Source organism: Camelus dromedarius, chromosome 16, assembly GCF_036321535.1.
Source record: "Camelus dromedarius isolate mCamDro1 chromosome 16, mCamDro1.pat, whole genome shotgun sequence".
Taxonomy (NCBI): Eukaryota; Metazoa; Chordata; class Mammalia; order Artiodactyla; family Camelidae; genus Camelus; species Camelus dromedarius.
The window spans coordinates 40,475,975-40,490,381 of record NC_087451.1 but is presented as its reverse complement, the minus strand read 5'-3'; the positions used below and the strand labels follow the sequence as shown (position 1 = coordinate 40,490,381).

Here is a 14,407-nt window from a genome sequence, read left to right as displayed (position 1 = left end):
AGGGTTTGACAATTCAGACACAAATAATAGAAGGGGGATGGAATTTGTACTTCTGATTTACAATACCAGAATCCTGGATCCAATAACTTAACATACTTTTAAATCATAGTTTGTGAAGTGTTCAAAAGGGAATTAACCAGTAGCTTTCGCATATTATAAATACTTCTCCAACCTACTGTACCTTTTTCCATCATACATACAAGAGGACCTTTACTAGTACCCTGTTATAATACATATTCTGCTAAAGGGAATAACTTCATCCATTAAATAACAGCTGTCCTTTTGGGTGCAGAGAGATAGACACAGCTGAATCAAGAAGCATGAGTAGATTAGTTCTTGCACTTTGGTGTCATAAATCATACCCTCTAGGTGCCAAATACTGATCAGCATCTTAAAATTTGTATGTCTCCCTGTTCCTCCATTACCTGTCACATCATCAACACCATCATCATCGTCATCATCATATATGTACTGATAACAACAACAACATCTAGTATTGAGCATGTTCTGTGTGTAAGGCACTTTGCTAATTGCTTTACAAAGATGAGTTCATTTAAATACTTACAATAACCTTGAGAGGTAAGTGGCATATTATAATGATTTTGTAGATCATTTAGTTTAGAGATGTATAGAACATCTATTGTGGCATTATCTTTAATCCATGAATCCAAGATCCACATTTTAGTTTCTGTCCCAGGGGTAACTCAGTCTGTGGCCTCGAGTAGCACATTATGCTTCAGCTACCTATTACTAAAGAATAATAAATATTAATATCTTCTTTTTTAGCCTTATCTATAATTTATTCTTTAAGTTTAATCCTTATAACAACTCAAAGAAAAATTATGGCTCACATTTTAAAGAGGCAGAATCTAAGCTTGGAAAAGTTAAATAATTTGTTAATAATACTAACCATGTAACACAAGTCTCACTTTAAAGCTTTCTTTTAATCACTGTTTTCTTTATTCTTTTTCTTTCTTCCTACTTATGATGAGAAAATGTGAATTATAGTGCAGTATTTCTGTCTTACAAGTGATAGAAAAGATATATTTTTTCTTCTAACTTGGGAGAGATGGGGACTAACTTTTAAAACATTTACAAGTACATGTAGCCTCAAGCCTTCACCAAGTCTGCTCTGTATTACGGCATAAATTACATATATAAATCTTATATATTTATAAGTTACATGTATAAAATTTGAGTCATTTTATATTTTGAGGAGGTGAGAATCATGTAGCAAAGAAAAGGCTGTGGCAAAAATTCAGGTTCATATTAGTGATGCAGCTCTTCTCAGGCATCATACTGTCTCACTTCATGTAAAATGTTGCCCAGTGAATTCACTTGCTGCTGTTAGGTTTTAAGTATTCCTTTCAGTCATTTTTATCTGCTTTTGTTGGCATTAATAGTGTGTATGAAATAAAATAATAGGAAAGGCCATATGCTCTGAAACTTTAACAGAGGTAGGATTCTGATAATTTTTAGTTGCATTATTTTTGCTGCTTCTCTTTTCTAATTTTCCTGTGAATAAACATATTCATGTACGATTTTAAATTTTAATGTAGTTATATATAACATAAGTACTTTAAAACTCAGAAGTTGGCCTGACAAATATATATAATTGTTTATATCAATAAACCTGTAATCATACATAAGTCAACATGTCAATATTTTTGAAATTTGGGACACCTTTCAATTTTATCAAAAACCCAGCACTTCTTCAGATGTATAGAAATGAAACCTAATACTATTAAACTAATTGGCATTTGAATATTGTGTTAGCATATTAAAAGGCTTTTCTGAACTCTTATTGATTTGTATATGCAGAGATATTAAAATAGTAATTGAAATCTACACTGCCTTATTTTATCTCAAACACCCTGAGTTTTGCCATTCACTGCTGTAAAGAGATGACATTTACAACAATGTGTTGTAGGCTACAATAGTTTGCCTTTTTCTTTGTAATAACATGTATGGTAAATAAAGCTTTAAGTCTCAATTTCATATTGAAATGAGAACTTCTATTTATTAAAAATTCCATTGACGTACTATCTTACAGGAATGTCTTAAAAATTATTGCACTCATTTTTGAAGTAACTGTTTCTTTGGAGCACCATGTGTCTCCTTATTTATTGGTTGTATAGTCTATCTATGTATCAATTTGTTTAATGTATCCCTTTGTGTAGCACAGCATAATTGCATGAAAATAGAACTTATGTGGGAGACTTACTCTTGAGTTATCTTGGATATACCTTAGAATCACAAGCTTTCTTAGTCCATAAACAGTAAATGGATGAAGCACATAAACAGATCATTTATACCTCTATAAAAATATATAGACAAACATAAATAGTTAATTAATTTAACAAATAATAGTACTTGATCTGTGCCCTGCACTGTTACAAGCATTGCTAAGGTTATAGCGGTATGTAAGACAAAGGTTCTGCCTTTTGTCAGCCACATTATGAATACTAAACATCTGGGAAATGTAAATTAAAACACCATGAGAGACTTCTTCCCATCAGAATGGAGTAAGCAGTACTGGTCTTGCACTCCCACTAGAAACAATTTTTTTCAGACATTGGACAGTTGACAGCATAGTAATGTTGATCCCTGGGAGAAAGGATGGGAGAGGAAACTAGGTGAACCTTGGCTTTTTGCCTAAAGATACTCTCCTGATGATGGAGAACTCAAACAGAGAATGACAGTCTTACCAAACTGAAGAAACAGAGATCAGAAATTGAGGAAGCCAAGGCAACTGAGATTTACAGAGTACTTAAGAATGGGGAGCTAACCAGAAACAGAACTATGGAATTCTGCATAGGGGCTCTTTTGAATCTTTAACTTAATACTGAGTTGCTCATAGGTGGGGTGAGACTCCATGAGGCTAAATAAAGAATAAATACCAGCGACCTAGAAACCGATCAATTCTTAGAGTTCTGCCAGGAATGGGAGATTTTTTTCATTACAGAGTGTAGAGATCTTATTTAAAACCTGGAGCATTCAGTAGAGATTGGAGAAAGGACACACTTTGGTAGTAGGGCTAAACGTCTTTAGGGTAAAAATTCACTCCAGACCTGCCTAAACAAAGCTTTTAAAATAAGGCTCAAAAAGATCGGACTGATCTGCCAGTAACTTACGTGCCTTGGAGGGTTAGAAAGCTCAGAAAGCAGCTGCTTAGCCTTCCTGTTGACTTCCTTTGTTAATGCTTCCTTCAAGTATCCCTAAATGTAGAAGAGCTTGGACACAGCCAGAGTACCTTTTCTGGTGTTTCCCTTTTAACTCAACTATGTTCTCAGTGTATTTTGTTGGATTTTTTTTTTATGGAAAATAAAGCTGGAAATTAAATAATTATAGTCCAATTATAATGATGATTTATGCATTGTTTGTTTTATGAAAGTCTAAGTCAGCGAGGTGATTTATAGTGTGATTAACATTTATATTACACATGAGTGCTTTTTGAAATTCACTTTTTAAGTCATTTGTTTTATTAAAACTTTCATTTGTTAATGGCTGTCTTTGACTTTATACTGTATGCTATTCATTAGCAAATAATTCTTAGCCAGCTACCACATGCCACAATACTATATTCCAAGCATTACAGCCTAAAGCATTATACTTGAAAGAAAATAACTGTATAAATTTAGGCGGCTCATAATTCTTCATAATGTATATTCAGCCCATTTAAAGAAAGGGGCTAAATTTATACAGAATTTACTGCTTTGTTCATTAGTTCTGCATCTAACTTTTATAAATTTTGTAGAATATGGCAAAGAATACTAATACATTCACCAAAATTTATTCCCCTTTCCTCCTGGGCACACAGCTAAACTGTATATCCCAGCCGCCTTTGTAAATAAATGTGTCATGTGACTAAACTTTGAATAATATGAGTAGAAATAATGTGTACCAGTTTCAGACTAGGCTATAAAAACTTCACATGTACAGTTCTTCCCTTTTCCCCCCTGGTCTTTAGCTTGATAAAAAGAATCTACTAGAGAACTTTGAGACTCTAAGATAAGAAGTGTCTTACTGAACACCCATATTGAATGAGAACTCTTTTTATTGTCTTAAGCCATTGAGATTTTAGCTCTTGGCCTGCCCTAGGGACAAAGAAAGAACCATGATTGGCCTATAACTGTGGTTATATGTCTATGGGAGAGGACCATCATTTTTATGAAATATATTTCATAATTTTTATGAATTTTTATATGACGTCTAAAAGTAAGCTTGAGAGACTTAAGTCTTTACTGACCAGCTTGTGGGTAGATGAAAACACCTCTTTTCCTCTGGACTCTGGTGCTAGCTCTTGTTCTGCTTGAATTGTTAGAAGGGCTGGTTTCATCCGTGTACACCCACAGTACATCCTGTCCCAATAATCCTGTCAACCTGTATCCTTCCTTCCGCCTCCCCTAAATAAAATACTTTCTCTTCTCCATCTTCTCTACCTTTCCTTTTCCATTTCTTCATGACCAGAGGCAAACTTTTGAAGGGTTTTCCCTGCTGTGCCAAGTTTGGTGAGTGAACAGATGAGACCCTTCATATGTTATGAAGTATTATAAAGCTCTTCACTATGATCAGTGGAGATAGGGAACGTTTGTTTGAGAGTCCATCCGTGGATAACTGGGGGCCACAAATGAACTGATACTTGTATTGGTTAACATAGTTGACTTTGTCACACTGCGCACATTTCATATTTCACTTATATTTGTATAGGTTTCAGAGAAATCAGATCTCTAATAATCTGTTGTCAAGAATAATTTTGTATTTCTAGCTGTACTAATATATATTTATTCAGATTTAATATAAATGTGTTCTAATTATTTCATACTTCACAGCATAATATGAGTATGAAACAACATGCAGTAATTTTTACTTGTAATTTAGAGTTGGAAGAATGGGGAGACTAAAGAGGATAATAACATATACTATTTGGGGAGGAAATAGGGAAAAGAGAAATTTATAAAACATTCATTTTTTTAAACTTTTATAGAAAAAAAGTGAACCAGAAAGATACTTTGCCAACTATATGTTAATTTTGTAATTGGTTAGAGCAGTAAAGTTTTATTTTTCATTGTAATGAATCAGAAACTGTTTCTACAGTAGACTAGCCATTGTTTGATAAAAAATTGTCATACCAAATTTTAATTTTCTTTTTCTGGATTGCAGCTGAGGGTGTTTATTTCTTTTACATGTTTTTTATTTTCTATACATAGATATTTTTTCCTTGCGAAAAACAAGGAACTATATGAATTATAGTTTTTTCTCTTCATCTTCTTTTCACTAACATCTAGCCTATGTCAAATTGTCAAATTCTATTGGTTTTTCTTTCCCTCTCAATTTTTTTCAAATTTTGTTTTTGATCCCTCTGTTGTGGGGGAGATGCATCACTGAAAAGGAAAAAAGCTCCTTGGTATTCTTCCTTTTTTTCAGGGTGTGGTTTATGTTACCATTGAAGCACAGTCGTGAGAAGTAGTTAATCAAGATACCAGTTGGATTGGAAGGATGCTATTCCCACCTATTTCCCAATTTTAAACCCACCATAGTTTGGGGATTAAGGAGGAAATAGAGTGTCACAAATAGTATCTCTCCCTCTCCACTTCTTTCCCACCCCCATTCCATGAAATCCGTGGTACCCAAAGCTCTAAAATATTGTGAATATTATAAGATTCTGCCTATGAAGCTCTTGTTAATAACTTTTTTAGAGTTTTCTCTTCCCAGATAGATTTTCCCCTGTTTCTCTCTACATCTGTAACAATTCTGTAGTTCAGATATTTTCCTCCTATGTTTCCTTTTAAGAATTTTATAGCTTTGACTTACGTTTAGGTCTTTGATCCATTTTGATTTAATTTTTGTATATGGTGCAAGATAAGGCTATGACTTCATGTTTTTGCATGTATATATCCAATTTTCCTAACACCATTTATTGAAAAGACTGTCCTTTCCCCATTAAATGGTCTTGGTACATTTGTCAGATCATTTGGCCATAGGTTTTTTTTCTGGAATCTCTACTTTTTTTCATTGGTCTATATGTCTGTCTTTATGCCAGTACCACACTGTTTTTAATTCTGTAGCTTTATAGTAAATATTGAAATCATGAGGTTTAAGATATCCAGCTTTGTTCTTTTAAAGATAATTTTGGCTATTCAGAGTTCCTTGAGATTCCATATGGATTTTAGGATGGGTTTTTCTATTTATGCAAAAAACGTCATTGGGATTTTGATAGGGATTGCATTGAATCTATAGATCATTTGGGTAGTATTCCCATCTTAACAATACGAGGTCTTCCAATTTCTGAACAAAGGATGTCTTTCCACTTATTTGTGTCTTTAATTTCTTTCAGCAACATTTTGTTGTTTTCAGTGTTCAAGTCTTTAGCTTCCTTAGATAAGTTTATTTCCTAAGTATTCTTTTTGTAGCTATTCTAAATTGAATTATTTTCTTCATTTTTTTTTCAGATTGTTTATCATTATTGTATTTTTGTGTGTTGATTTTGTATCCTGTAACTTTTCTAAATTTGTTTATTCTAATTTTTTAGAATAAAAATCTTTAGGATTTTCTACATACAAGATTATGTCATCTGCAAAGATAATTTTACTTCTTCCTTTCTAATTTGGGTGCCTTGTATTTCTTTTTCTTGTCTATGCCTAAAATCTTTTTATCCTCCTTTTACATTTGACAATGAATTTGTCTTTAGGTTAACCTTACTGAATATGCTTTTTATCTCAAAACCAACTTGTGAAAGTACTTCCTTGGTACTTTATGTTGTTCTGTTCATCACTATATTTATCCTTCAGTTCTCATTTTCCTGATCCTTGCTTTATTTGATCTGCCTCCATTACATTCTCCCATGATTATCTGAATCTTGTGCCAGCTTCTTCCTAAAAATTCCTCTTTGCTATGAAACTTTTATCAAAAACAAATACTTAAGTAGTTATTTAAAAATTCATATTTTAATGCCTTTATAATTGCTTGGACTAGGTGAGCTTCAGCATCATCTACAGCATCTCAGTTTACGGAGGAGCCTCCATAGGTGGATTATCTCTTTCACCATGAACGTTTCTGTGTGATATATCTGGTTACTCTTATTCCCCTGCCCCGCCCCCACCCCACCCCGCCAAAGATCATGGGAAGAATTAGTGAGTACAGACATATTGGGCTCTCTTCAAAATAGGCCCCAAATGATGAATACTTCATAACTTGGAGCTTTTTTTTTTTTTTTTTTTCAAGTAATGTAACATAAGAGTTACATTGCTGAAAGAGTGACTAAAAAGAAATCCTAGCTTTTACCACAGATGTTAATAGTCTCAGAGATGAGGCCTTGATTTCTATTTTATTTCAACTTTTTTCTTAGGAAAAGTTCTCTCAGTGATCTGTTAGCATGAGGTATTTGTAGATATCTCTCTCTAATGCAGTCTGCAAACTTTAGTGTGCTTCAGAATCACTTGGAGGGCTCGCTAAACACAGATTGCTGGGCTCACACCCTCCAGAGTTTCTGATCATCAACTCTTCTGACCTGAGGTCTGATAATTTGCATTTTTAACAAATTCCCAGGTGATGCTATGCTGCTGGTCTAGGCACCACATTTTGAGAACCAGTGGTCTAAATCATACTCTTTAACTTTCTCTCTGTACCCACAAATTTCTCGTTGTCAAACATGGACCACTTTGATTTGGGTATTCTGCTACCTTCTGAGGTGTTACATGCTTTCTTCAACATTATTCTCTTGTCAATTTTTAAAACATAATTGGTGATACCACTGTTCTTCTTATTCTGCCATGGCGTCATAGACATCTTTGTTTTACCCCTCTCACGCACACAATTCAGACTTCCAAAATTATGCTGAATCTGTGATGGTGATGATGATGACAGCAACAACAGAAACAATGATAAAAACTGCCAGCATTTATAGAGGATTTGTTCTATGCTAATATCACCATATCCAAGCACCATGCTAAGTACTTTACATGTCTGGAATTAGTTAAGAGTCTCATGCTCTACCGACTGAGCTAGCCGGGCACCAGTTAAGCCTCGTAATAATCCTGACTTTTTGACAAAACTGAGGCTTAGTGAGGGTAACTAATTTGCCTAGTTTCTTACTACTACTAAGTAGTAGAGACACAACCTAAATCTTTGGAATGATTAAGCCCATACTCTTAACCAGCTTGCATCCTCCTGTCAACTCTGCCAGATTTCCAAACTCAAGTCTCTTACAGTATAAGATTCATATTCCCAGTGTTGGTTCAGTTCTTCCCAGATCAGTAGTTTCCTGTTATCCCTTATGTCGCAATGAAGTACCTGGTTTGGTTTTAAAGTCCCCTACCTATCTCATTTCAACCACTTACTTGTTTAACTACCTGGTAAACCCTTCTGACTTAGGGTTCTTTTACCCATCTGAATCATCTTATATACTTTTTTTTTTTTTTTACAGTAAAATATATTAGAATTCCAGGCTTCCAAAGAAAACACTGTGTCCCATCTTCCATGTGTGGTTGACTTAGAGATAACAGTAGTCTTCTATTATTTGGGTGAGAGCAACATTATAATCTACCTTATAAAATAATTTAAATTCATCATTAGACATGCACAGTGTCCCATGGATGAGGGTAGAGATGAAAGTAGAAAAAAAGAATTAAACTTCCACTATGAGCTACAAAGGTAACAGTTGGAATTCCTTGAGAAGGGAAAATAGAGAAGTCTGCATGGATTTGAGTTTCACAGATCTCTAGGATCCTAATTTTCCCCCTTGACCCCATCTCATAATTCTTACACATTCTTCCTACCTCCCTCAATTTCTCCTGCCATTCTTCAGTTTCTTTCTTACATATCTACCCTAAATTGCTGATTCTGTCTGTCTACTAGCTCCAAATTTCATTATAAAAATTGTTATTAAGATTTTTAGATGTATAGAGTCCCTGGAGCAGGGACCTGTGCTGTCTTTGTCAGAACTCAGCAGGTAAAACAGTTACACTTTCATCATAAAATAAAATAGTAAAATTCTAGTAAAGGACTTAAGAGTTTTAAGAATTAAATTATAATAATTTCTCCTATACAAAGCAATGTTGGATACAGAAAATGTTTCATTAATTTTGAATTGACTGGTGAGATTATAATGAAAGAGATTCAAAAATTGGCTGTAAGTAGCCTGCAGATACGCATATAAATCACTTGAGATCTTCATTTGTGATAGTGATTTTTAAAACAGGCTCAAGTTTTGCACTCAGCAGAGGTAAGAGCTCTGCTAATTCCAAAGCTTGCTTTGGGTGGAGAACCATATGTACTGTTAGCGCCCTTAGCCTTTGTTGCCATGGGGACAGTGAGGCTTTCTTTTGTTTTCTTAACATACACTTGATATATACATACATATCCTAAGATTTAAAGTGTGATTTAGTTGACTATAGGTGTTGCATATTGGCACATATCAAAAATATTTTTTTAATACTTTATATTTTATCTTCCAAAGAAAATAGAGGAGAATTCTGCTCATCATAATGACAAAGTTTTATATTACTTTTTACAGAGTCTTTTAGGGATAACTTAGAATCCCCTGTGAATCAATAATGGATGAGGATTTTGAAGAATATGCGGAAACTTTTGAAAAAAGTAACATGATCCTAAGCACTCACATGTCTGGGACACCTATAGTTATGATACAAATGTCTAATGCATACAAATCAATTTCAGATTCAACTGATGTTTTTGCACCAGTATTATGCTAAGCACTCTAACCCTGTTATAGTTTAGTAGAACTCAGTTTGATAGTATCAAAACAATTGTCATAAGTTTAACTTTTTTTAATCTTTTTTCACTTTTTTTTAATAAGTTTAACTTTTAATGTATTTAACTGATAGTTTCAATGTATATCAGTAATGTTCCTCAACTTTCCCCCTAAAAATCATTAAATAAATTTTATATAAGCTTTTAGTAAGAAAACTTTCAGTTTGTGAGTTATACTTTGTTCATTCATTCCTTACAAAAATGAATGGATTCCATGGCATGGAATATTATTATTATTCCATAGACCTCAAGATTGTATTTGTAATTAAATCACATCTCTATCTTTAGCATACGGTTTCAAACCTGCATGGCCTAGTTAATATCTTGGTCCACTAGCAGTTTTGACTTCTTACCCAATAGCTGAGCAGTTATGTGATTGATTTCCTTGTTAAGCTAGGTAGATTAATCCTATTGAAGGCATTCATCACAACCTAGTATTACAGTAGGTATTTCTGGATAAAGAAAACTTTTTATTACAATTATTATAAACAAAATCTTAAAACTTAGTCCTGGACTTTACTCAGTTAATACCTGTGTTTAATGGCAAAGGAAGACAAGAAAGCTCGTTGCTTTATAAGGAAAGAAAATAACTAAAGGTAATAGACTACACAATTACAATTTACGCTTATAGTTTTGATGATTAGATTTTAGCTTTTCCAGTTTGCAGTGACTTTTTAACAAGACCCATCTCCTCTATGAAGAATGCAGTTAATTTTTTTTTTCTGGCACAAAAAAGTAGGGTAACCTGATCTGAGTCTGACAGAGTGTGTCGTTCATTTAAGTGCTTCCATCTGTTGCCTGCTGTTCCCCTTACTCATGACCCCTCTATGTTTCTCTTTCCCTTCTCTTTCCCTGTTTCTCTTTCCTTTTTCTTTCTTCCTTCCTTCCTATTTTCCTCTCTCTCTCTTTTTTTTTCTTTCCCTCTCCCTCTCCTTCTCCCTCTCCCTCTTTCTTGTCCTTAGCCCCTCTGAGGAAAGCAAAGTTTGTTGAGAGCCCACGAATTCCAGAATCCGAGCTTGGCTCACCAACTCTCACTTCAGCTCAGAAACTGGACGTGGATGCATACTGCCCTGGTAAGCGTGCATGCAAAGTGCCTGCTTTGAAAGAGGGAGGTTTGGATCAGGTCCATCCAGCAGAGCAGTGTTTTGCATGTATACTATTTATTCATAAAAATATATCCGTTACCTCTTTTGCAACTGATTGCGTATTTTCCTTATTAGAACACAGTTTTACTGAACATCCTTTTTGACTATGGGTATAATTATGTGAGTAGGTATTGAAAACAATTTCAGAGGTAATTTTCAAAAGAATTAAACTAATTTGGTAGAGAAATCGTTTTCAGGGTGATTCTTGTGATCTGAGATACTTGGGGAAATTTTGCTTTGGCCATGTGCAATCAGGCATGTTAAAGATAGAAATAAAAATGTTCACTCAACACTGGTCCTTTACATATTACCTATTTTACTTAATCCCTGTTGTGTTTCTGGACAGTCATAGAAAATAATTATGATGTTGGAAACATCATACTTGAGTTAGAAAAGAAACATTAAAGGTTCCTAATTTGGACTACTGGACACTCTGTTAGAAACACCTCTTCTCATGAATGGCCTGTGAGCACATGTGAGAGTTCACTAAAACCCTTCTTGTGTGGGAGCCAAACTGAGACAGACTCATTATCAATGCTTAGATTCTTCCAAACTTAGATGAGTTGCCTGGCAACATCCTTTACACTCACTCTACAGTGAGTCTATAGAGCTGTGTCGAAATGTTCACAGCTCTAGTTGAGTATACAGATCATAGCTTCAGTAAAGGACTTTAGAAGACTTGGTTTTAGGTCTTTTGTTTATTTGTGCTCATTAAAATTGCTATTAAACCACAGTGGATGCAACTACTACATATTTACAGCATTGGGGATCAGCAGAATAAGATGATTTCTGGTTTGAGGGAAGATAATGGTAGCTGTAATCTGAAATATCAGGGAACCTCTGAAGCCAGGGAAGACATGTTTAGAAAAAAGAAAAAAAATTAAAAGGTGAAAACTTGAGCCAAACTTAATCAGAGACATTTGATTTTATGAATCAGTTTTGAATATTGAAAGACCTTGGGGATTTTGCTTTGAGGGTGCATGCAGAGCCTTACGCTTCATCCACTGTCCTAGATGACTGTTCATTTTTAAATCAATTGCAGATATGTATCAGGAACCAGCTTTTCTATTTCTAAAAGGAACAAAATAGCTTCTTAAAATGGCACCTTAGCACATTGTTAAAAGAATCTTTTTTCATGTTTTGAGGTATTGTCACATTTTGGGAGCAATGAAATATTATGCTTTGCATTTTTTCACACATTTTAATGTAATAAAATAAATAAATGCACTAATTCTCTATTTCTGCATTGAGCTTTGGAAGAGAAATCCTATCAGAGGCCATTTCTTTTCCAGATTTGCAAATCAGAATGATTGTGGGAAGACTAATCTTTTACTTCCTGATTGCCCATCTGACGTCCTTAATCTAATCTAGTTATTGTTACTGTCAAGAAGCAAGGTAGCTGTTCTTGGTTACAATGCCAGTGCTGAATCACTATGAGAAATCCTGTCCATGTTATTACTTACGTGTATTTTCCACAAGCACGAATCTTTGCTGAATTGGAACTGAACCAAACCAAACCTCAGTTAAGATTTTCAGAAAACCAGAAGAAACTAAAACATACTGCCAAAATGTTCATTGCCATGCTCCGCAGTGTCTCCTTTTCTTATCTGAAACGGATTAAAGACACAGAAACTTCTCTGTGATTTGCTCTTTTATAATAGTTATTAAACTCTGTGAAAGTAAGTTTCTACAGAGGTAAGGTTAGTGACCTGAGGGTTGAAGCTATTATCTTATACACGGTACCAAAAATTAACAATAAACAAATGAGGTCAGTATACTCATAAAGCGAACAAATATACTAACAGAACAACGGTCATTTAATGATATAATTTATTATATTTTCATACATAATAGTACAGTTAAAGCTAGTGTTCTGATATCTTCCTGGCCACTTTTATTCCTTATCACATGCATATTTAGGAAAACAGTATATCTTTCAGAGATAACAATCATAAGCTAAAGGTTAAAACAAGCAGTGGTTCTCAAATTTTAGAATGCTTCAGAATAACCTGGTGGACTTGTTCAAATGCAGATTGTAGGACCCACCTCCAGAATTTCTGATTCAGGAAGCCTGGGTGGGTTGGGAATTTGCTTTTCTAACAAAGTCTCAGTTAACACTGAAGCTGCTGGTTGAGGTTCCACACTTTGAGAACCAGCTGGATTACAGGGCTGCCCAGGCTGCTTACAAGGCTGTAGGCTTCATTCTGCTGTTGACTTCTGAAGAGTAATTGGGGATGTTCCCTTATTATCTAAACTTAAACCTTTTGGTGCCTGTATTTTAGGTGGGAAGAATAAAGCTTTTGTGTCTGAGAAATGGACACATATTTTTCTTAGTTTGTTGTTTTGTATGCGGTATCTGTGTATCCATATGAAGTTTTCAGTGTTGTCCTTCAAGGAAAAGGAAATTGTGGATCAAACCAGAGCAAGTTGTTGATACTGGTCTGCAGAGTCTAGGGAAAGCTACAGTGGGATGTAGCTGTTGATCTAAAATATTTGTCTAGTAAACTGAGGGATTTGATCTACATAATATTAGATTCTAGAATGCTTAATTTAAGTTTTACTGTTCCTCAAATCAGATTTGTTGTATGTGGAAAAATACAAGTAAACAGTATGTTTGGTTCTGCAACTGAAACCATGGAGATGATTGATGTTACATAACTGAACTAGCAGAGTAGGGGATGTCAAGTGAATTGTGTCTGATAATCATCTTACAGTGGGGAATTTAAGACCTAGAGAATTTAGGTCTTTGGTGATTTATGTAAGGTCACAAGCAGGATTTATGGTTGAACTCTCGACATGGATACAATGTAGCCCAGAAATACATTGCCCCTAATTCTATTATTGTGTAAATCCTATAAGCACCCCTTGACTTACCCTTAAATTAAAAAGTAGAAAATTCAGTTCTTAAGTATGAGACAGGGCTGTATTTTCTTTTTAGGGTAACCAACTGATATCAGTGCTTTTAATAAAACAATTCCCAAAATAAGAGAACAGGTTCATCCTACACTCTAACTTTTCTGCCTGCAGAATGTTATTAGCTGTGTGATTTTAGGCAAGTCTCTTAACCTTTCTAAGCTTCAGTTTCCTCATTAGCAAAAATGGGAATGGTAATCTTAAATCAGATTAATAAGTACGGAGTACTTGATGGAATGCTTGGTTTATAGTAAATGCTTATAAATGTTAGTTAATTTTGTAATTATTATAGTGATGTTCCTGAGGTATAGCGCAAGATCTTAGAGTGTTTTCTAAATAATCAGGAAAAAAAAAGATGTAAAGGTTTATGGTCATTTTTAGTTAAATGTGTCTTAATTGTGTTTCAATTATGATTTTGTCCCATACTAGTTTTGCGATCTTGAATATGCCATGTAATGTTTCCGTGCCTCAGTTTCCTATCACAGCAACATTATATATAACATGATGTTATTTCTATAAGTTAACAAGTATGTGTTTGTATAGATACATGAATATACATTCATAGGGAACAATGTCTA

General features: G+C 34.3%; 1 protein-coding gene across 11 annotated transcripts in view; it reads left to right on the top strand.

Annotated features, from left to right (window-relative positions):
- TANC2 (tetratricopeptide repeat, ankyrin repeat and coiled-coil containing 2) overlaps positions 1-14,407 on the top strand; it is a 304,309-nt gene that overhangs the window by 132,566 nt on the left and 157,336 nt on the right. For 6 of the 11 annotated variants that reach the window (XM_064495693.1, XM_064495689.1, XM_064495691.1 and 3 more), the window contains one exon: positions 10,734-10,844. The exons of the other annotated variants lie outside the window; for them this stretch is intronic. In XM_064495693.1, the coding sequence (XP_064351763.1) occupies positions 10,734-10,844 (111 nt within the window). The remainder of the gene's footprint in view (positions 1-10,733; positions 10,845-14,407) is intronic. 11 annotated transcript variants of the gene reach the window in all.